General features: G+C 41.7%; 1 protein-coding gene across 1 annotated transcript in view; it reads right to left on the bottom strand.

The window, feature by feature from the left end:
- Nucleotides 1–24,848, bottom strand: part of scube2 (signal peptide, CUB domain, EGF-like 2) — a 138,883-nt gene that overhangs the window by 31,374 nt on the left and 82,661 nt on the right. The window contains exon 17 of the mRNA XM_080190201.1: nucleotides 11,915–12,085. Within this exon, the coding sequence (XP_080046327.1) occupies nucleotides 11,915–12,085 (171 nt within the window). The remainder of the gene's footprint in view (nucleotides 1–11,914; nucleotides 12,086–24,848) is intronic.

The raw sequence follows: 24,848 nt of genomic DNA on the forward strand, positions 1-24,848 counted from the left end.
GTTACACAAAGCAATACGCAGGTTTTTACCAGGGTCCATTTGTAATATCTTGTGGTAATAGAGAATTGGTGATTGGGATAGGGCTGTGAACCTGGGAGTCTCTAGTTAAGAATCTGCAAACCATTAATGGAAACCACATAAACCAGCCTCCCACCCATTGATTCTGTCTACATTTTCTGCTGCCTCGGCAAAGCAGCCAGTATAATTAAGGACCCCACACACCCTGGACATCCTCTCTTCCACCTTTTCCGTTGGGAAAAAGGTACAAAAGTCTGAGGTCATTTACAAACCAACTCAAGAGCAGCTTCTTCCCTGCTGCTGTCAGACTTTTGAATGGACTTACCTTGCATTAAGCTGATCTTTCTCTACATGATAGCTATGACTGTAACACATTCTGCACTCTCTCATTTCCTTCTCTGTGAATGCTATGCCCTGTCTGTACATTGCGCAAAAAACAATACTTTTCACTGTATGTTAGGAAATGTGACAGCAATGAATCAAATCAAATCGGACGTACAAAGGTAGTTGGGCATCTGTGTTGGGACAGAGGAGTCTTTGAGCTGATCTCTAGAGAATACTCTCTGCCTACCTCAAAGAAGGAAGGGGCTAGAAAAGATGCCCTAAAAACACACTTTCTCCTGGCTGGGGAACCTTACCTTGTGGGATCATCATCTTTGTGGTCAATGAAAGAACACTTTAAATTTTGCTGCTTGGAAGTTAGAATAGATAATCCCAAGAGTGACCCTCCAGAAAGAAAAACTGCAATTGTATCACGTGAGCTACTAACACTCAAAATTGACATCTCTGCCCTCAGTGAGATCTATCTTCACAGGAAGGGGCAGCTGAAGGAACAAGCAGGGTAACACACCTTCTTTTAGAAAGGCAAAGCTAACAATGTGCCTATGGAGTTCATTTTGCCAACTGGAGATTTTCCCAAAAAAATTCAAAGTACCGAATTTGCATAAAAATGGGAGTAACTCCTGCTGGTATTTTAGTGGGATTTTCAAAATGAATTTCCCTTACTCTGAGCACTGCAGAGTGCCCTAGCAAGATTCATGATGCAAATCAGGGGACAGGGCCTCTCCCCACTGGGGAGGCCGGCAGTAAAGCACTGAGCGGCCCACTGTGCATGCGCGGGACCCCCCTGCCCCTCACCTCCACCAATGAATTTTGAAGGGTGAAGGGACCCAGGCTGAAGTAATTATACACATAGGAGAGAGGACGTAGGAAGGCAGAGCGGGGGGGATGTACGTAGGCAATTCAGGGAGTTGGGGGCCAAGCTGAAGAGCAGGGCCTCCAGGGTGGCATTCTCTGGGCTGCTGCCTAGTAACAGCATGGCTAGGAATAATGAGATCATGCAGCTGAATGCATGGCTGAGGGATTGGTGCAAGGTAGAGGGCTTTACTTTTGTCGATCACTGGGAAGTATTTGTGAGGGAAGGGCACCTGTACAGGAGGGATGGGGAACATTTGAATGGGAGGGGGACAAATATCTTAGCTGGGAGGTTAGCTGGAGTGTTTCGGCAGGGTTTAAACTAATAGGGAGGAGGGGTGGGGATGAGACTGATAGCTTATTAGGCACTGGGATTGGGAGCGAGTTGGGTGACAGGGTAGGTTTGGTTGAAAGGAAAATTATCAGGGAAAGGAGGATCCGAATGGGCCTGGAGGGTTGGATTGCGTCTGTTTTAATGCGAGGAGTGTAACGGGTAAAACAGATGAGCTTAGGGCCTTGATGTTCGTGAGGAATTTAGATGTGGTGGCAGTGACGGAGACGTGGTTAAAGGAAGGGCAGGACTGGCAGATGAATATTCCTGGGTATAAGTGTTTTAGGTGTGACAGAGGGGGGTTGAAGAGAGGTGGTGGGGTGGCGTTGTTAGTAAAGGAGCACATCACAGCAGTGCAGAGGGAGGACAATATGGAGGAGTTAGGGATTGAGTCGCTGTGGGTGGAGTTGAGGAATAGGAAGGGAGCGATTACTATGCTAGGGGTGTACTATAGGCCACCCAACAGCCCAAGGGCAGAGGAAGAAGGCATTTGTAAAGACATTTTAGATAGGTGCAGAAAGAATAGGGTGGTTGTAGTGGGTGACTTTAATCTTCCTGGAGTGGATTGGAAGGTGCCTAGAGCTGGGCGTTCGGATGGGGAGGAATTTGTAAAATGTGTGCTGGAAGGGTCCTTGGAGCAGTACGTAACTAGCCCAACTAGGGAGGGGGCTATACTGGATTTAGTTGTGGGTAATGAGCCGGGTCAGGTGGTTGAGGTTGCAGTAGGCGAACATGTGGCTAACAGTGACCACAAGTCTGTCTACTTTAGGATAAAAATGGAAAAGGATGAGTGCTGTCCGAAGGGGAGGGTGCTAAACTGGGGGAAGGCGAGCTGTAGCCAGATTAGGAAGGAGCTGAAGGACACTGATTGGGAGAGATTGTTAGTGGGTAAATCCACGGTTGGCAAGTGGGAGGCTTTCAAGGGCAAACTGAAAATGTTGCAGGAAAGACATGTGCCGGTAAAAAGGAAGGATGGGAAAGGCAGGATTAGAGAGCCGTGGATTACAGGGGATATTGAGGACTTGGTCAGGAAGAAGAGAGAGGCATATATTAGGTCTAAGCAACTGGGAACGGAGAGAGCACTGGAGGAATATAGAGAGAGCGGGGGGAGCTCAAAAGGGGAGTTAGAAGGGCGAAAAGGGGGCATGAAATTGCTTTGGCTGATAGGATTAAGGAAAATCCAAAGGCATTTTACTCTTATATTAGGAACAAGAGGGTGGTTAGAGGGAAAATAGGTCCTCTTAGGGACAAAGGAGGGGAACTATGCATTGAGTCTGCGGGAATGGGGGAGATCCTGAATGAACATTTTGCGTCGGTATTCACGAAGGAGAGGGGCTTGGTGTCTTGTAATGTATTGGAGGGAGCTGTAGACCAGTTGAAGGAAATATCCATTACGAGGGAGGAAGTGTAGGGTTTTTAGGTAGCATAAAAACTGATAAAGCTCCAGGGCCTGATGGCATTTATCCCAGGCTGCTTAGGGAGGTGAGAGATGAAATTGCTGGGCCTCTGACGCAAATCTTTGTCTCTTCTTTGGACACAGGTGAGGTCCCAGAGGACTGGAGGATAGCTAATGTGGTACCGCTGTTTAAAAAGGGCAGAAGGGATAACCCTGGTAATTATAGGCTAGTGAGTTTGACATCGGTGGTAGGAAAGTTGTTGGAAAAAATTCTTAGGGATAGGATGTATAAGCATTTGGAGCGTTGCGATCTGATTAGGGATACGCAGCATGGCTTTGTTCAGGGGAAGTCTTGCCTTACGAATCTGGTAGAATTTTTTGAGGAGGTGACAAAAACGGTTGACAATGGACAAGCCGTTGATGTCATCTATATGGATTTCAGTAAAGTGTTTGACAAAGTCCCTCATGGTAGGCTGGTAGAAAAGGTTAAGGCACATGGGATACAGGGACAGGTATATAGATGGATTGAAAACTGGCTAGGCAACAGGACTCAGAGAGTAGTAGTGGAAGGGTCCTTTTCTAGCTGGAGGTCTGTCACCAGTGGTGTGCCACAGGGCTCAGTACTGGGACCTCTTCTCTTCGTAATATATATAAATTACTTGGAAGAGGGCGTACGTGGTGTGATCAGCAAGCTTGCAGATGACACCAAGATGGCAGGATTGGCGGATAGCGAGGAGGATTGTCAGGTGACACAGCAGGATATAGATAGGCTGGTATATTGGGCAGACAAATGGCAGATGGAATTTAATCCAGATAAATGCGAGGTGATGCATTTTGGAAGGAATAATGCAGGGAGGAGGTACATGATAAAGGGTAGACCAATTAAGAATATAGAAATGCAGAGGGACCTGGGAGTGCGAGTGCATAAGTCTCTGAAGGTGGCAACCCAGGTGGAGAAGGTTGCGAAGAAAGCTTACGGAATGCTAGCCTTTATAGGAAGGGGTATAGAGTATAAGAGCTGGCGTCTAATGCCACAGTTGTACAGAATGTTAGTTAGACCGCATTTGGAGTACTGCGTCCAGTTCTGGTCACCTTACTACTGGAAGGACATAGAGACCCTGGAGAGAGTGCAGAGGAGGTTTACCAGGATGCTGCCTGGTATGGAAGGACTGGGTTATGAGGAAAGATTGGGTAAACTGGGGCTCTTTTCCTTAGAAAGACGGAGATTAAGGGGGGGATCTGATAGAGGTGCATAAAATAATGGAGGGTATAGATAGAGTAAACACTGGCAGGCTTTTTCCTAGATTGGAGACAAATATCACGAGGGGTCACGAGCTAAGGGTGAGGGGGGAGAAGTATAATTTGGATACTAGAGGGAGGTTTTTCACACAGAGGGTCGTGGGGGTATGGAATGCACTACCAAGTAAGGCGGTGGAGGCAGGCACGCTGGACTTGTTTAAGGTTTACTTAGATAGGCACATGAGTGAAACAGGGATGGAGGGTTATAGGAGACGGTTTTAAAAAGGGTCAGAGCCTCGGGACGTTACTGGAAATCTAATGCTACATGTTGATGTTTTGTCTCTTTTACTCCGCAGATGTGTCGGTCCACCTTGTTGTCTAATGAGGGGCATGCACACGGTGGGTCGTGCGTGGGCTGCTCTTGGATGTTTCGAGAGTGGCCTAGTACTTCGCGTCGTTGTGTGTGCTTAAAACTGGACCAGCAGATGGGCACCACAACAGCTCAGTGACTATCACTGCTAGCTGTGCAGATACATGGATTTGGGCCAGTGTCTGTGGGAGTTTGCACATTCTCCCTGTGGTTGCGTGGGTGCTCCTCAGGGTGCTCCGGTTTCCTCCCACACCCCAAAGATGTGCTCTTAGGCTGACTGGTGTAACAAATTGTCCCTAAACTATTCTCCCCTGAATCTGGTTTCCAATGGGGGTACCATAAGCATAGACACGGGTCAAGGGAGGTGTAGGAAAAATGCATTGTTAAGGTGGCGGCACGAGCTCGTTGGGCCGAAAGGCCTGTTTCCTGTGCTGGGTTGTTCTTTGTTCTTTGTGTTCTTTGTTCAATGTATTCCCACAGGCCCTGCCTCCAAAAGGTTCCACTCCCTTGGCATTGCCTGATGCCTGGTGGGCAGTGCCAAGGTGCCACTTTGCTCCTTGGACAGTGCCAAGAACCAGACTGGCACTGCCAGGCTGCCAATGCCCAGGTGGGGGGCACTCCTCCTAGCCCCGACCTCCTGGGAGGCCTCCAAAGCCTTTCATCACTCCAGCCCAGGGTTGGGCCACTATCTCTCTATTAGTGGCAGGCCTTTGCTCATATCAAGACTCCATGCACTCATCCCACAATTTTGGGGTGGGAGGAGGAGGAATTCCACCACCAGAAATACAAAAATTGTAGCTGCTTTCAGAAATCATGCTGTGATCCCTCTTGTTTGCAGCACGGGAAACCCTGACATGCATTCTTCTGAATTGCCTACTTTCTATGGCTGAAGAAATCCTCCAAGTGAAACAGTGTGGCTTTAAGCTTTCTAGAGGAACCTCTAACATGGTCTCTGTTGGCAGACAAATCCAAGAAAAATGTAGAGAATTGCACCAAGAACTCTTCATTCTATTCACCAACCTGACCAAAGCATTTGTCTTGATAATTTGCAAGGTTCTGTTCATTGTATTCCAAAGATTTGGATGCTGAAGAAACTTCTTTACAATCCTGCAATTGCTTCATGATGTTTTGAGTGAGAGACTTGAAACGGATGCCTTCAAAATCTGGACTATGGTCAAGTGAGGTTGTGTGATAGCTTTACCATTTACCAGGTAGTGGCTATTCACCTATCAAAGATCAACAGCCCTCTAGTCTCAGCAATAAATACCACCTAAATGAAAAACTCTTTGATCTCAGTTGCCTCTGTATCTAAACTAAACTGACCAGCATAGATCCATATGATCTACAGTTTGTGGAATACTGCAGTGTCATTGCCTACTCCACACCAAATTTGCAAGCTATTCTCGATCTCTTAAATTCTGCATACAAGAAACTCAGCCAGTACTTAAGTTATGCCAAAACGGAACTCATGTCAACCCCATACCTGGTCAGCCAAATATTCTACCTCCCATATATATTGATTGGGAAACTTTGGAATATGCTGAACGTACTCCATAACTTGGCAGCCACATTTTTCAAACAGCCACTGCTGTCGGAATCCAACACCAGATGAATTGTGCCAGCTCAGCCTTCATTAAACTCTGGCAGCATTTGACAACAAAGATCTCCACAAGTCAACAAAAGCCCACTGTACAGAGCAGTTGATATAACCACGCTCCTGTACTGCAGTAAGACCGCGACACACTATCAGTGATGCTTAAGACTGCTAGAAAAATTCCATCAGCAATATCACCGTCACATCCTCCAGGTTCAAAGGAGGACCATCGAACAAGTAAACGCTTGTGATCTTCTTAAAGCCGGCTCCACAAACATTCAGGCACATTTACTGCAAAATCAACTTCCAATTACTGGACACTGTGTCTGGCTGGTCAGCCAAAAAGCATCTCCTCCATCGGTCCTGTTTTCTCAACTTTCAGATGGCCAATGTTCCAGTGGAGGACAAAGAAAACAAAGATACACTGAAGCTCTCTTTGAAGCATGATAGCATTGACATGAATGATTTAGAGGAGCTTGCCACTAGTCATTCAAACTGCATTTTATGCTTTCTGTCATCATGTCTTATGACAAAGCAGAGCAGTGGCGGAGAAGGGAAGAAAAGAAAGTAAATGCTGCACTCTCAATACCACTACCTCATGGAGTATCCCTGCTCCATGTGCCCAAAGATCTGAGGGTCAAGAATCTACCTGTTCAATTACATAAAGACATTTCCATTTCCTAAAACATATGATACAATGATCATAGCTCCCTGAATATTTTCCTACCGGTACTTGATCTACTTGGTCCACCTCATTTCTAAGAACCAGGTCTAGCAGTGCCTCCTTCATCATTGGACTGGAAAGATACTGAAGAAAGATTTCCTGAACACACTCTAGGAACTTTTGATCTGCTCTGCCCTTTACATGAATGTTATCCCAGCCTATATTAAACAAAGAACAAAGAACAACACAGCATGGGAAACAGGCCCCTCGGCCCAACGAGCCCACGCCGCCATCTTAACAATGCATTTTTCCTACACCTCCCTTGACCCGTGTCTATGCTTATGGTACCCCCATTGGAAACCAGATTCAAGGGAGAATAATTTAGGGACAATTTGTTACACCAATCAGCCTAAGAGCACATCTTTGGGGTGTGGGAGGAAACCGGAGCACCCTGAGGAAACCCACGCAACCACAGGGAGAATGTGCAAACTTCCACAGACACTGGCCCAAATCCATGTATCTGCTCAGCTAGCAGTGATAGTCACTGAGCTGTTGTGGTGCCCATCTGCTGGTCCAGTTTTAAGCACACACAAGTGACGCGAAGTACTAGGCCACTCTCGAAACATCCAAGAGCAGCCCACGCACGACCCACCGTGTGCATGCCCCTCATTAGACAACAAGGTGGACCTACGCACCTGCGGAGTAAAAGAGACAAAACATCAACATGTAGCATTAGATTTCCAGGAATGTCCCGAGGCTCTGACCCTTATTTAAAACCGTCTCCTATAACCCTCCATCCCTGTTTCGCTCATGTGCCTATCTAAGTAAACCTTAAACAAGTCCAGCATGCCTGCCTCCACCACCTTACTTGGTAGTGCATTCCATACCCCCACGACCCTCTGTGTGAAAAACCTCCCTCTAGCATCCAAATTATACTTCTCCCCCCTCACCCTAAGCTCGTGGCCCCTCATGACATTTGTCTCCAATCTAGGAAAAAGCCTGCCACTGTTTACTCTATCTATACCCTTCATTATTTTATACACCTCTGTCAGATCCTATTCATCTCTATTCACATTTTTTGCACCTGTCTGCAGTTTCCTTGCAAATCTATTCCTATACATCCTTCCCACTAGTTGGTGGCCTATAGACTATACTGAACAATGAAATTGCATCTTTTTGTTCCTTAGCTCAAGCCAACTAGATTCTATCCTTGACCCTTCTGGGTTATCCTCTTTCTCCGGTGCTGTCTCCTTCACTTCTAACCCCAAACGTCCTCCAAATTCTTGTTGAGCCTCATTCCACTTCCAGTCTGAGTCTCCTCCAAACTCTGCATCTCTTTCTTTCATTCTTTTATTCTGAGTAGGCCAGCGTTTTTGTTGCCTATCCTTAATTGCTCTTGAGAAGATAGTGGTGAGCTACCTTCTTGAACCACTGTAGTCCATGTGGTTTAGGTACACCCACAATGCTTTTAGGGAAGAGTTCCAAAATTTTGATTCAGTTACATTGAAGGAATGCCAATATAATTCCAAGTCAGGATGGTGTGTGACCTGGAGGATGGTCGTTGTCCCATGCATTTGCTGCCCTTGTCTTTCTAGGGAGTAAATATTATGGATTTTGAAGGTGCTATTGAAGGAACCTCGGTGAGCTGCTGCAGTGTACCTTGTAAATGGTGTACACTGCTGCCACTGGGCATCAGTGGTGGAGGAATAGATGTTGAAGGTGGTGGATGAGATGCCAACGAAGTAAGCTGTTTTGGATGGTGTTGAGTTCCTTGAGTGTTGTTGGAGCAGAACTTATCCTGACAAGTGGAGAGTATTGCATCACAGTTCTGACTTGTACTTGTAGACGATGGACAGGCTTTGAAAAGTCAACAGGTGACTTACCACAGGATTACCAGCCTCTGATCTGCTGTTGTAGCATTTATATGGCTGGTCAAGTTCAGTTTCTGGTGAATGGTAACCCTCGAGATGTTGAAAGTGCAGGAATTAAGCAATGTTATGTCATTGACTGTCAAAGGGAGATGGTTGGACTCTCTCTTGTTGGAGAGTGTCATTGCCTGGCACTTCTGTGGCACAAGCATTACATGCCACTTATCAGCCCAAGCTTGAATGCTGTCCAGTTCTTACTATACATGGACAGGGACTGCTTCCGTATCTGAGGAATCGTGAATGGTGCTGAGTATTGGCAATCATCACCAAAACTCCCCACTTCTGACCTTATAATGGAGAGAAGGGTCTCGTGCCATTTTTGGCCCCGAGTCTCCTCCGAATTCTCATTTTATCTCACACCACTTTCAGCCCTGAGTCTCTGCAGGGAAAAAAAAAGAAACAACAGAGTTTTATATAATGACTTGCGTGTCAGTCTAAACAACCAATGAAGAGGACATTATACTATTGGAAAAAGAGACACGCTATCAAAGCTTGCAATTATCAGGTCAGACACAAGAATACAGCATGTATTTATATTTTTTCTTAATTTTTGCTCTATTCTTATAGTTATAAAGCCAATGGGCAGAGTGTAAAGGGCAAGCCCTTAATCCATCTCCTTGTTTGTTCCAAAAAACAATTCAAACGGAATCCAATTCATGGTTCCCACAGGAGAGGCATACAAGATTCAAGCTGACAAGTAAAAGCAATGCATTGGGCCTTGGGCTTGATCTGACACTTATCCGCAGGACTTACAAGTGCAGGAAACAAAATAGCAGGCTCAAAAGAAAATGGCAAGGGATAGTTGTCTAAAGATTGCCTATTTCACAAATACTCTTGTATGATCATTCCTCAGAAGATGCAATGAACAACTATAAAGCTTAATATACCAATATCTTTTAAGACTTTAATACCTCAAATCCTGTACACATTTTAACATTCATTATATGCATGTTGTGCACATGTCAATCACTATGCACATGCCCCCTCAATTACCAACCATGGCATTCTGCTGGTGCAATCACACGTATATCAAGGTCACAAATCCAGCCCGCAGAAAAGCCACAGTTGTCAAACCTAGTTGCTGGATGCAGTTTTCTGCCGACATGTCTAAGCAACTCTGATGCAGTCTTGGACGAACCTACATGGGTGACCAGTTACATAATAGATCTTCTGGAAATACATGATACTTTCCAGGTCTGAGGCTAAAAGGAATTTCAAAAGGCATTCCGAGAGGAGTCTGCAACCTTTCTTAGGAAAATTACTTCTTCAGTTGTGCCCAAGTGCAAAACTCTGGGTGCTATGCTTTGAATTCAAATTTTGCTGAGGGCATACTGGTATATGCCTTCACAAAGGTCAAATGTAAGTTACTTAGCTCCAGTAATTCTTTTTTCCCTGTATTTTGAGAGCTTCCAGAATAAACCATTGAAAATAGTATCATTAAAACTACATTAAAACATAAAGAAAGAAATAGCTTACATTTTTGCATTCATTGGATGTGAGCACGTCCTAATTGCCTTTGAACTGCATGGCTTGCTAGGTCATTTCAGAGGGCATTTAAGAGTCAACCACATTGCTGCATGTCTGGAGTCATATGTAGCCAGACTAGATGAGAATGACAGACTTCCTTTTCTAAAGGACAACAGTGAACCAGATGGGTTTTTATAACAATCGACAATGCTTTCATGGTCATTTTTTTCCCAGATTTTAATTCCAGATTTTTACTGAATTCAAATTTTGCCACCTGCAATGGTGGGACCCAAACATGGTTCCTCGGAAATTACCCTGTGTCACTAGGTTATTAGTCCGCTAACAATATCACGAAGCCATCATCTCCTATTCATCTTATCATCACTCATATCCTCCTGACATTTATTCCGAAACGCTTCACAACCAATGAAGTACTTTCAAAATGTATTCACTGTTACTATGTAGATACAGAAGGAGCCAATTTGTGCACAGCAAGATCCCACAAACAGCAATGAGGTTAGTAAGTAAATAATTGGTTTACAGCAATGTTGGTTGAGTGGTGAATGTTGACCAGGAAATTTTCCCTGCTCTTTTTCGAATTGTAATATGTGAGTTTTAACATTACCTTAACAAGAAAATGGAATCTAGGTTTATGTCTCAATTGAAGAATGGCACCTTTACCAATGTAGCACTTCCTCAATACTGCATTGTCAGCAGTAAATTTGGGCTTAAATTCTGATGCAGGATTTCAATCCTCAATTTTCTGACTCCAAACACAAGTTTCATTAATGGCATGTGAAAGAATAACATCTGAGCTTCAATGGATGTATACTTGAGATGACAATCTATTTCTAATCTTGTTTAAACACTGGAAAGATTGAAGCCATGATTTTTCAGTCTCTGCTCCAAACTCTCTTCCATAATACTAACTCCATCCTTTTCACTGGCAACTGTCTCAGACTAAATCAGACTGTTCACAACCTTGACGTCAAATTAGATTGCGAGATGAACTTCTAACTACATCCCCATGTCATCACTAAGATTAACTATTTCTGTCTCTGTAACATCGCTCCACATTGCTCCTGCCTCAGCTGATTCATGCCCTTATTACTTCTAGGCCTGATTATTCCAAGATACTTCAGGCTAGCCTCCCATGTTCAACCTACTATAAATTAGAGGTCATCCAAAACTCTGCTTTCTACGTCCTAACTCACACCAAGTCCTGTTCACCTGTTTCACTCCTATACATTGGTTTATACATTGGTTCCCAATCAAGCAATGCTTCAATTTAAATTCTCATCCCCCATTTTCAAATTCTTCTGTGGACTAATCTTTCCCTGTCTCCGTAGCCTCCTCCAGCGCCAGAAGCCTCAGATATCTGCACTCATCTATTCTGGCCTCTTGAGCAACTGCAATTGCTCCATCATTGGTGACCATGACTTCACTCCCTTTCTAAACCTCTCCACCTTTCCATTTCTCCTTTAATAAAGACACTTTAAATTTTACCTCTTTGATGAAGCTTTAGGTCATCCTCCATAATACCACTTTATGTGTCTGTGTCTAATTTTGCTTTATCAAACTTCGATAAATAGCCTTGACTGCTATTACTTTTAAGTTATTGTCATTCAGAAACCAAGAAAATTGCATTTACAGCATTTTAATTGTACAATTTTATCACTATTCCATTTGTATTAGCTTGTCAAAATGTCTCACCTCCACATTCTGAAACATTACGTGCACCAGTTGACCTTTGGTTCCCTTGGTTCTCAGAGTTTGGGCAGGGCTCACACGAAAGCTGTCCTTCTTCATCCTGATATGTGCCAGCAGGACACAAAATACACTTCTCTTGTTCGCCATCATAGTACGTGCCAATGCTACAACTAACTAACAACAGAAATTAGAAGGAACAGTCACTATATAGATGTAGAGAACATGTTTTCAGAATTGGTAGGATAATCTGTGTACTTTATACTGACTTGTTGAAAAGCATAAAAATTGCTTTTTATGGAGCTCTGGAAAAAATGCTGAAAGATAACGAAAGCAGACTGTGAGACACCAGTAAATGTAATTGCAAACAGATTTAAATCTGTTTCGCATAGAATGTCAAAAGCACATCTGACCTTTCATGCTGATTTTGACTTTGCTTTTAGCTCAATATAGCATTCACACTTAAATTATTGCATGCTGAATGTTTGTACTATAGTGATATATGTTTCTATGGTTGAATTTAATTTGTATTAGTTGTGCATGGACTACTAACATTTGCTACAAACTTAGATAATTACAGATAATACTTTAAATAATTAACTGATAGATTTTACCCTATAATGTGAATTGGTTTACTGCATATTGTTGAACCCAAGTTTTTCCTGAAGCTATTTAGAATTAATTTATTTAGTTTGTTGTTAAGTTGCCTGAACTAGTAATATATTTGGTGCTCCAAAGACTATACAGTGAAAACATGTGACAATGGGTGTCCAACAGATTCTGCAACTTCAATATAAATATATTCAATGCAATATATATTTGCCTATGACATTTCTAATGCTTTTGATTATAATGTATGTATGTATTGCTTCTTTGTAAAGAAGAAAAAACTTATGATTTGATTTATATTTCTACATGTGACCTGTCCATGTTTCCTCATTGTCTTCTATGCCCTGGAAGATCAATATTGCAAATGTATCTCATGGGCTTTTGTTTTATTAACTATTCTAAATTAAATAGATTATTGCATTGTCCTATATTTGGTATGTGTACCCTTCACTATAACTGGCTTTCTGTGCAATTCCCAAAGAGCGTGTCAAGTAGAATTACTCCTACATTTTGTCCACTGGATATGGCCTTTTTAGTAAAAGTATTTATTCATTTTAATTCATTTGTGGGACATGGGCATCACTGGCTGGCCAGCATTTATTGCCCAATCCTATTTACCCGAGGGCTGTTGCTGTGGCCCTGGAGTTACATGTCAGCCAAACCAGGTATAGACAGCAAATTTCCTTTCTACATTAGTAAACCAGATGCGTTTTTACTAACAGTTGAAAACGGTTTCACAGTCATCAGTAAATTCTGAATTCCCAGATATTTTTACAAATTATGCAAGGGAAGAAAAGACTGAGTCTGATTCAACTCTCTGATTCCTTTGTGATGATTTGTAGGGTTGCGACCTAATTTAACTGATTAGATAGAAGTACATCCAGATACATTGATATTTCTAGGCCACTGCCTCCCCTTCTGCAAAGTATTTATAATAATTAAAAGCATTTCTAAGATAACACATATTCCCATAAATGTATCTGGGCATGCTTCTATCAAATCATTTAAATTAGTAGCAATCCTACAAATCATCTTGAGGGAGTCAGAGACTTGAATCAGATTCAGTTTTTCCTTCCCTTGCATAATTTCTAATATCAAAAACATTCTGAACATCATCAAGGTTATTGAACTTCAACTTGATTCCACATAATAAATACAATTCAGCCAAGTACTCTTATGCTGATGTGCTAAGCTGTACTGTAAACTAACAGACCTGAAATCATGCTGACAATTACCTGTGCACCAAGTTCCTGCAACTTTGACAAACTGCGACTTTGTAGAAGACACCAGTTATACTCAACATTTCTTCACAATGGTGAAGAAAGGAAGAAAAACAAAAGGGTGAGAAACACTGCATGATTCCTGGGCAAATCATAGTTGTTGACTCAACTGACGCAGGTAGATGTTATCCAAGGGGAAAAATCTCTTTGAAATGGGGCTAAAATGAACACTTATAACCTATGTTTCTACTTTTTATGTTTATTAACTGGCATGTTCACTTTTACTCATTGTCTGCTATGTTATAGGATATCAGTATTGCATATGCACCTATTTGCATTTGTTTTATTAACTGCATTCTAAAAGAAGTAGGTTGTTGTTAAATAGTTCTAGCAGAGAAACAAGCTGCAATAATTAGCTTGTCATATCGTTGATTTTGCATTGATGGAGTCAATGTAATTCTCCCAGAATATGTGGTTGCATTATAAATGGTATGGCCAAAATAATTAAATGATGCCACTAATGTTATCAGTTTGATATAAAGCTGGTGATGGTATAAATTCAAATTTAATGTATTGCCTTTCCTTTACTACTTTTCCTCTCCTGAAGGCATCATGCTTCATTATGGAAGGCACCAGTATTTCAGTCAAGTGATCAAACTTAATTTGATAGCAAGCAGCCTTTTTGGTCAGCAAAAATGGGACCTTCACTCTTTTATTCTTAATATGTGGTAATGGCATGCAAACCAGTGCGTGAAAATCAATGTACAATTTCTCAACTTTTATACTGAAATATGCTGTGTGTTCAGTTTGTCCATAAAGAACTGGCTGAGCTGACAGGAAATTAATGTTAAAGAGGAATCAACAGTAACTTCATTTGGGGCACATACAAGCTAAGAATTTAAATTTTCATTTCAGAGTTATGTTTTGTAGCATTATTTTGTCACTTTTTTTGAGACTTTTGTTCTTCATATTTAACCACACAATGAAAAACCTGATTGTATTCACAAGGGGCATCTTCTTGTTACTTGGAACAGTAGAAAAAAAAATGAAAGGAGAGATACAGAGATACAGAGAACCCAGGAAAGAGAAAGTAAAGTATATTTTAAGCCCCATCTGACAAGTTTGAATCTCATCTGAGAGTGCAGCATCCCCTTAGTGTGCACTGCAATGACAGCGCAGATTACACGCAGTAGTGTCTAGAGTGAAGCTTGACCTCATGACTTTCTGACTTAGAGATCAGACTAATACCACTTAGCCAAGATTGACACTTACCCATTCTTAACACATCTATACCCACACAGCTGCCCATACAAACCCTGGCAAACTGACCTTTCTGTCCAATCCTTCAGTATATTGAAGCTGGCCAGATCAGAACCTCCAAGACTGAAACCCAGGGCCATTAGACCAGCAGTGTGAGCATTCACAAAAGGTTCTTCCACTATGTAAAGGACCTGCTTTTCTCTAAGTCATAAGAGTTCATGATAGACTGCATTTAATCTAAGTAATAATGCATTATCTGCAAACATGGGAATTTTTGATACTGTAAACTCTGCTAGAGACAAAGTTGTTCTGGATCTCAGAAGTTTCTGGATTATAGAATGATGCTAGAGTGCCTAACCAAAAGTGTATGAACTAGGAAGTACCATAAATATAAATATTTACCTGAAGCATAAAATAGTGCTAAAACATTATAAAACAGTAATTAGATCTTCCATATTTCTGGTTCCCAAAGTACTGTACTGAAGTGATGTTGAGTTGCATAGATCTTTTCAAAACAATTCTGCACAACTGGTGTTTCTAATCAATTATTTTTGAACTGGATAGGTTACGGTATACTCAGACAGCATCCTTCTTTTAAATGTTGACCCGTGAGTTCCAAATTCCCACTTTATGTAGTTGAGTAAGGATGAAAGCTGACTTTCTGACCACTATGTTCCCTGTCTTCTGCTGCCAAAGGCACATGCCTTAGAGAACAAAATTACTGAGGAATCATGATGCTGATGTACCATCTGTGGATATTTATAGTTTCCGTTGCTAGTAGTCAAAGATCACAAAACTCCTTCCAAAGAAATTTTAATGCCTCTGACAACATGGTTATCATTTTACTTACTTTACAGGGTTGCTTTCAATGGCCATTGGAGGCAACCTGTAAAGTAAATGGAACATCATAATCTGGCTTTAGGCCTGTGCTATAAATGAAGTTCTCATTTCTAATCAATGCAAACCTTTTTCAATATTATACAGAATTGACTTGCTTTTTAAGCGTTCTGGACAACCACCAAGAATTTCTGCTCCTGTTCTTGTTCCTCAAACACCTCTTTGACATTAAAATCCATATGATGTAAAAACAAAATTCACTTGTTAAATGATTAAGAATTGCAAGAATAATTAGCAAAGACCATTTTCTTCCTTTTAGCACTTTAGGCTGTTCAGCTAATGATAATAGACATTCATTATGACATAGCCACTGATTAGGAAATGAATCAAATCAAAGAGGTTATGGTCTGACATTTTACCATTCTCCTAATAGGAATCATACCTACAAGTATCAAGGAAAATCACAAATGACTGGTTCAAATTAATGCACATAGTATTATCAGGGTCACTCTATCTGAACATCTCAAACACTGAGGACATGCTGTGTAACCATGTGCATAATGTATCAGCCGCAATCAAGTGTGAATGTAGAGCCATGAGATTTTAACATGGGCAATTATATATCTCATACTTAACACTGATTTCAAACCAATGACAAGACTAAAAGTTTTTTTAAAAGGACAACAGTAACTATCAATAAATATCACATGATCTCTAGTTGATTCAATGACAAAAGTCAAATAGATTGATCAAAGCATGAAACTCATTATGTATATAGTGGCGAATGGTACAATATTACATTTAATGTTTGCAAGTTTAAATGCTTAAAATATAAACATTTTCTTTGTATTAAACCACACTCTTTGGAAGAAATTAGCCATTCCATTGATTTATATATTAAAATGCACACATACATCTGTATTTTATTGAATTGAACCAACATTAGAAAGCCTCTGTAATCTGTTAGTCACAGTTATTCGTTCATGGACAAACAAACATGAATGGAAAAACAAGCACACCAAAGGTTACTGGAGATGATTCCCTGAACATTACTGGTATCTTGGGAAACAGCTGGCACCACTCCCCAGGCTTGTGAAACAATCCTAAGTTCTGTGATCTTTAAAGCAAAATGTCAGTCAACCTGATTGAAAACATACTCAAGGTGAAGTGTTTTAAATTCAGTCCCGGATAGATTAGCACATAGTCTCTAATAAACCAGTTACTCATGAATCACTGAATGGATACAAGACAAAAGGATAACATTTGGCCCATTGAACCTATGCTGGCTCTTCGCAAGAGCAACTCAGCTCGTACCACTCCCCCCATCCTTGCCCCATGTCTTGCAAATGTGCAAACTCAGAAGAATATACAATAAAAATAGGTTGGCTTAGAGAAATAATGAATTGTTGCATCTTCCTATTTTCTAGGGTTGCTTATGCTGATGTTTAAGACTGGTAAATACTAATCTTAAGTAGTAAAGTCTATTAATATTATTGTAGTAAAGTCTATTAATATTATTGTAGTAAAGTCTATTAGTAAAAGTAGTAAAGTCTATTAATATTATTGTAACTCATCAATGTATTACTGTTTTGCAACATACACCAAAGTACATAACTGCATATGTAACGCACATAAATGTGGCGATTTCTTCTTTTTTCAGCCTTTAGGCAAAGTGCTACACCATCACCAGCACCCTCCCTTTCCCATTACCCTTCAGACCCTGGCCACATCCTCCCTGTGATGACTCTGTGCAATAACATCACCCACTGTGCTACCAACTGAGCCATGCAGGCCAGTGAGGTCCCAAGTGTATCCATGGACTGTGCTGGCTCAGCAGATCTCAGTTGGCTCACAGTAGTGATACATCAGTGTCCACAAACTAGAGATGGAAGAAAAGAAATTGCTAGAGTTCTTGTTCTTGATCTCTCCGTGAGTCGTAGCATTCAGGAGTAAAGAGGAAGAAATGTGGAAAAGAAAGAGATATAAAATGACATCCAGAATGCAAAAGGTTAAATGAGCATTATTATACTCAATGACAACAGTTGTTGCAAACTTTAACATTTTTGCTGCTATATATTAGAAGCTGGAGGGTTATTTTAAGACATTCCACCTGTCAGCAGTGGGACAGCTGCACAATTATAAATTTGAAAACACACTTCCCTATTCCCGCTCAATTACTGCCCATGTATATTTTTGCGTGTCTATGGCAACCACCAGAAGCAGACAGATGGGACCATGAATATGTATAAATCAAGTGTCCATTTTTAACCTGAAAAATTCGAAGTCCGACCCAGTGGTCATCTCATTGGGTAAAACCTAGAACCAAATTTTAACTGCCATATGGATTAGAGTTTACACAGCGCCATGGGTCCTTCACCCCGCTGGATTCCAACAGTTGCCCCACAGCAATTCCATGTTGGGAAGACAAGACTTCCGTCCCCATCATGAGAGGCAACCCAGCCTTAGAGAGCTGCCAGTTAATCAGTTAGGTGACAGCACTGCAGCAGGAATTGTGGCCACTGCTAGGGAGCCCAGTTAAGTCCATGATCAGAGTCTCAGTGAGGGGGTGAAATGGCATGGGGCTAGAATTGAAGGAGGAGAGAGGTAAGGGGGTTGACTGGGTTCAGAAGGCTGGGAGGGGTCAAAGGGAGAGGGAGTCATTTTTGGCCAATTTTATTTTGTTTTATTTAGTCCAACATCATTCCATGCAACTAAAGCTGCTGAGCTGGACTTGGCCCTCCTCCCGCCACAAGTAAAATATTGTCAGCATCAAGATAAAGTCCTTCAGTGACCATCAATAGACCCAAGAACAGGTGGGCTGCCCAACACCTCCCTGCACCCAGCAAAATTTCAGGAAGTTTGGGAGTGGGCATGTAGGCAGCAGGAGGGCCACCAGCAGGAATTTACATGCCACCCATCAAACCCACTTGTCGGGGAGCTTACAATCCAGCCCAAAAAGCATTTCAGTTAAGATTAGATTCTTTACTTCCAAACCCTATCAAGGGACATCCCAGCATTTTCCAGTTTGCACCGGTTGTGGTTGTTGAGGTCAATCATGTCCTATATCCCGCCAGCTTCAGCTGCTTCATCAATGACTTTTCCTCCATCACAAGCTCAGAACTGGGGGTAGCGTTGATGATTGACAGTGTTCATCACCGTTCACAACTCCTCAGATACTGAAGTAGTCCATGTTCATTGACAACAAGACTTGGACAACATTCAGGCTTGGGCATTTAAGGAACAAGTGCCAAGCAATGTTCATCTCCAACAAGAGAGAGTCAACCATCTCCCCTTGACATTCAATGGTGCTATCATCACTGAAAATCATTGAGCCCACCATCACATTCTAGGCCTTACCACAGACTTGAAACTGAACTGGATCAGCGTATAAATACTGTGGCTCCAACAGCATGTGAGAAGCTGAGAATTCTACAGCAAGTGATTAACCTCCTAACTCCCCAAAACCAGTCCACCAACTGCAAAGCACAAGTCAGAAATGTGACTGGATACTCCCACTTGCCTGGATGAGTGCAGCTCATTCAGGAGCTCAACACCATCCAGGACAAAGCAACCCATTTGATCTGCACCTCTTTCACAAATTTTAACATTCACTCCCTTCATCAACACAGTATCTGCAGAATGTACGATATAAGATGCACTGCAGTAACTTACCAAGGTTTCTTCAACAGCACCTTCCTGTGACCTCTATCATTTAGAAGGCCAAGGGCAGCAGTTACAAGGAAACATCATCACATGCAAGCTCCTTGTCAAGCTGCACACCATTTTGACTAGCAACTATGTTGCTGTTCCTTTACTGTTGCTGGATCTAATTGTAGAATTTCCTTTCTAACAGCATAATGGATGTACCTGCAGCAAATAAGATGTTGGCTTCATCATGTCAAGGGCAATTAGAGCTAGACAATAAAGGCTGGCTTGCCAGTGACACCCACTTCCCATGTGGCAAAAATCTGCATTAAGCAATAATATGGCCCTATTTGCTACAAGCAATAAATGGTGGGGGAGTGATGTCAAATAAGAGAGAGTAACATGCCACACAACAATGGAGCAGTGACTCAATCCTGATCTACAGAAGCGTATGGAGGATAAGTGATGCATTGACAGCTGTTATCCACATAGCCCACCAGTCTTTCAAGGTGTTAAAGCTCAGAATATGAAGGGCAGTCATTTGAATTTCATCTAAACTATAAAGGCTAGTAACACAGGTTTCTGGTGTGAGATCTACTGCCACATCCTTGAAGATGTTTACCCAATATGAGGCAGGCTGCAGAGTGACAAGAAGCACACAGGCTGGAAGTGGACTCTTCCAGATTTGCAGTCACAGCTCAAAACTCTGGGCAGATCTTCCAGTACCTTGTACATTTGCTTGTGTGATGCATATCATTTTTGTCACATTGCTGGGTCCCTGAAGTTCACATCACTTTTCTGCTCAGCAGAGCTGGGAGACAACTTTGCCCTTCACTGAGCTGCTTCCTGAGCTATCTCTGCCTCTTGTTCGTTCGTTGTTGGAGTTTCATTAATCATAGAATCATTATAGTACAGAAGGAGGCCTCTTGGCTCATCATGTGCTGGCTCTTTGAGGGAGCAATTCACCCAGCAATTCACCCAGCATCACCCCCTTTCTTCTCCCCATAACCCTGCACATTCTTCCTTTCAAATAATAATCCAAATCCTTGTAGAATGCCTCAACTGAATCCGTTTCCATTACATTCTCAGGCACTGTATTCTAGATCCTAACCACTCACTGTATGATGTGGAAATGCCGGCATTGGACTGAGATGGGCACAACAAGAAGTCTCACAACACCAGGTAAAATCCAACGGGTTTATTTGGCATCACGAACCTTCGGAGCGCTGCTCCTTCACCATGAAGGAGGATCGCTCCTAAAGCTCACGATACCAAATAAACCAGTTGGACTTTAACCTGGTGTTGTGAGACTTCTTACTGTGCCCATTCACAGTATGATAAAATTTTTCCTCATGTGGCTATTCCTTCTTTTGCCAATCTATGCCCTCTGGTTATCAATCCTTTCACCAATAGGAACAGTATACCCCTATCTCCTCTGATTTTGAACACTTCTATCAAATCTTTTCTCCACCTTTTCACCAAGAAAAACAGCTCAAACTTCTCTGATCGATCTATATAAGCAGAGTTCCACATCCTAGGAACCATTCTTGTGAATCTTCTTTGCACCTTCTCTGATGCTTTCACGACCTTCCTAAAGTGTAGTGTGCAGAACTGCATATAATGCTCCTGTTGAAGTCAAACCAGTGCTTTATATGAGTTTAATGTAACTTCCTTGCTTTTGTACTCTATGCTTCTATTACTAAAGGTTGGAATGCTTTAACTGTTCATTCAACCTGTTCTGCCACTTTAATGAATTATGTGCATATATATCCCAAATCCCTCTGTTCCTGCATCCCTTATTATAGTCTTTATTTTATATTTTCTCTCTCTCTCAAGTGAGACAGAGAGAGATGGGCACATAACAGGGAATCCTCAGCAAAATTCTCATCCTAATGTGTTTTCCTCAGAGTCCCTCTGCAGAGAAAAATCTAAAAGAAAGAGAAAAGGGGCAGAAGTTCTGGTGGTACAGACGAACTGGACAGTCACAGATGACAAGATTTATAATGCAGGTTAAAGTTGCTAAGGTGTTTAAGTGTGCAATCTTTTGAAGTACATTAGGACTACAAGTGATAAATATACATCCCAGCTCGAATAAGTTGCCAGCTTCATTTTGGAACGGCCACTGATTGCTTTCGCTTTCTCACAGAACTGATCACCTCTGTCACATCTCTCCAAGCTTTATGTAGGTAGGTTTTAAGAGTCTACATTGCACAACTGGGAAACACATGACCCTCCTCACCTTCCCCACTTCCTTTAAGACTATCAGGGAGACATCGGACAACATTCATCCAAATTATTTTCCACACATTCAATAGAAGCAAGCTCCTGGATAAAACTCAAAAGAAGCAAGGTGAAATGGCATTCCTCGATCATCCTGAAAGCCTGAGTGCATTAGCACGCTATGCAACATGCATAGGTTTCTCAGCAAACTTTCCTGGTGAATAGAATTCCTATTTATTGATACAAATGAGATGGAATAGTACGTTAGGAATACTGTATCAGTTTCAATCTGAAAGGATATATTCGGTTATTCCCTGTGAACGCATGTCTTATTCACTGGGGTAACATGGTGGCACAGTGGTTAGCACGGCTGCCTCACAGCAACAGGGACCCAGGTTCAATTCCAGCCTTAAGTGACTGTATGTGTGGAGTTTGCACGTTCTCTCTGTGTCAGTGTGGGTTTCCCCTAGTTCTCCAGTTTCCTCCCACACTCTAAAGATGTGCGGGTTAGGTTGACTGGCCATGCTAAATTGTCCCTGAGTGTCAGGGAGATTGGCAGGGTAAATACATGGGGTTACAGGGACAGGGCGGGATTGTTGTCAGGACAGACTCGATGGACCAAGTGGCCTCCTTCTGCACTGTGGGATTATATGATTCTATGATAACTTCAGATACAGACTATTTTCGTATGGAAGCTACTAGAATTGTGTTTTTTTTAAATGGACATTGCTGCCAAGCAATGCCAAGGCTGCCAAGGATCATGTGACTTTTGTAAATTCAACAGGTTATCTCAAGCTTCCAGAGAGTTTGTAATTGAATCACCCAAGTGGGGGGGCTTCCTCTTTCCCTCAATACCCCTTGAATGTACATACCTATCTGTGGATTTAGATTTGTTCTTGTTTGTGATTTACTCAAAACCTAAAGTTAGTAAACCTCCAGATTTCACAGCTGGAATTTTACTGCTCACCCACCCAAGGTTCATAAGATCCCACCCGAGGCCAAGGGAAAATGCTATTCCGCGATCCTTGCCCACCCCAATTCCAGGACAGGCATGCTGGTAAAATTCCAGCACACATCTCCAAGGTCAGTGTTTAACAAAAGAAAACTGGAGTTATCCTCAAGTAAGTGTAAAAGGGCACTATCAATTTCCTATTGTTTCAGAATAATTTTGGACTTCCAAAGCATTTGGACAATACCAGTATTAGCAATGCAGCTGGAGATAATGGGTGCGGGATTTTCTGGCCTCCCAGTGGTGATTTTCTCACAGCAGGAGGCATACACTGTTTGCTGGCAACGGGATTTTCTGATCCTGTCGATATCAATGGGATTTTCCATTGACTGCACCTCATGGTGCCGAGAAATCCATGGCCGGGGTACATCCTTGGCAGGGCAGAAAATCCCACCGGCGTGAACGGCCAGAAAATTCGGCTTTATTAAGAGTTTTATTGTCTAAAGCACCCGAGACCTGAGCAGCCTACAAAGAATACCACTGCTGAATACCAGCTGCAGACCAAGGCAGCAACACTGAAGACTTTTTTAAAACTTGGAGGCTACTACATCTTACAAAGCCTCCCAGCTTGGTCCTAAATCCAAGTCCACCTCTAAAGAAATCTGATCTCCTGATATGAAAATCACAAGGGCCTAATATTGTGTCTGCTGAACATTCATCTCTTTGAGGAAATCCTGCAATAATCCCAATTTCAGACTTTAGCTATTTGAACTGATCTAAACTAAAATTCATGGGTGGAAAAGATTCCTTTCTTTCCCAGGCCCATAATGACTTCTCCTACAAGAAGCCAGACACTTGAACTATGAACTGTTCTTTTGTTTACAGCTTGTAAAAGTATACTCCTAACTGTACTATTTTCCCACAAGTGATTGTGTGTGAGTGTTGTATGTGTGAGTGTGTGTATGTGAGTGTGTGTGTGTGTATGCACGCGCACTGAGTGTCTAATGTCGTGTTTAGACTTTTTGGGTGAGTACATGATAAATTTTATTTAAATCCATGAGAACTTGCAGCTGTTAATTAAGTTGACCACATACACCTTCCTCTCCAAAAACCACGCTGATTGCAGACAGTGAGGGAAAGGGTATAAGGATTTAGTTCACTCCAGACACTGTCTGTGATGATTCAAACATTCAAAATTATTTTCTGAAGATAGTAATATGTACATTTTCAAACACATTTATCTGGTCACAGAATATTGTGTTAGCAGGGGTGTTTAAATTTATTTATCTTAAGCCAGTGCAATATCTCATGTCAATAGTTAACACATTCATCTTTAACAACTGAAAATAATTGGTCCAGATTTTGTCAAAATAATGGTGAGGCTTATGACACTCAACATTTTTATGAATAAATTATTCTGTAAATTCAGGCAAATGAGATGTGGGGTTAAGCTGAAATATTTAAAAACTGCTGTCTGAATTGTGTCACTTCACCATTAGTTTCACAAATACAGCATCACACTGTCTGCCTCGCCATTGGAAAGCATTGAATATCATGAAGTTGCTTTATCTGTGTAATAGATACAAATTAACTTCTGCGGTGAGATTAATAAGTGTTGATAACTGCCAAACAACCCCACTGACACTGAAAATTAATTATTACACATGTGGAGTCTAGTTCGTTCAGGCTTTGATTGCTGTTGGATATTTTTAAAGTAATTTTTATTTTCCTTTTCTGTCATTTTTATTCCCTTTCTCCTCATCCCATCACTCTGTCCCTTTTTTAATTTTATTTCGGCGCTTGATCTGACATTGAATGACCCACTATAATTGACTCTTTCCTCTTAGTTTTTTGCACTACTCATTTCACAACCCTTCAGTTTGATTGATTAAGGAGATAAGCAGTTGCATATTCTGTTCAGTCAGCTCCCGAGTGCCCTGTTTTGCTCACTGTGCAGTTACTAGCTCACACTTGCAGCAATTTGCCATGCAAAAAATTTAAAACACCTGCATGTGCAAGAGCAAGTTTAACCAATAGCAGATGCAGTTACATGTCCTGCTTGAGCAAATGTGGCCCATCAAATCTATAAGGCAAAGATAACATTTTGCATGCAACTAATAAATATACACTGGCAAACGTCTTAGACTTAGAATCTCTATAGTACAGAAAGAGTCCATTCAGCCCATTGAGTCTGCACCGA

The sequence above is a fragment of the Carcharhinus amblyrhynchos genome, chromosome 6, assembly GCF_965287045.1.
Source record: "Carcharhinus amblyrhynchos chromosome 6, sCarAmb.v2.hapA, whole genome shotgun sequence".
NCBI lineage: Eukaryota > Metazoa > Chordata > Chondrichthyes > Carcharhiniformes > Carcharhinidae > Carcharhinus > Carcharhinus amblyrhynchos.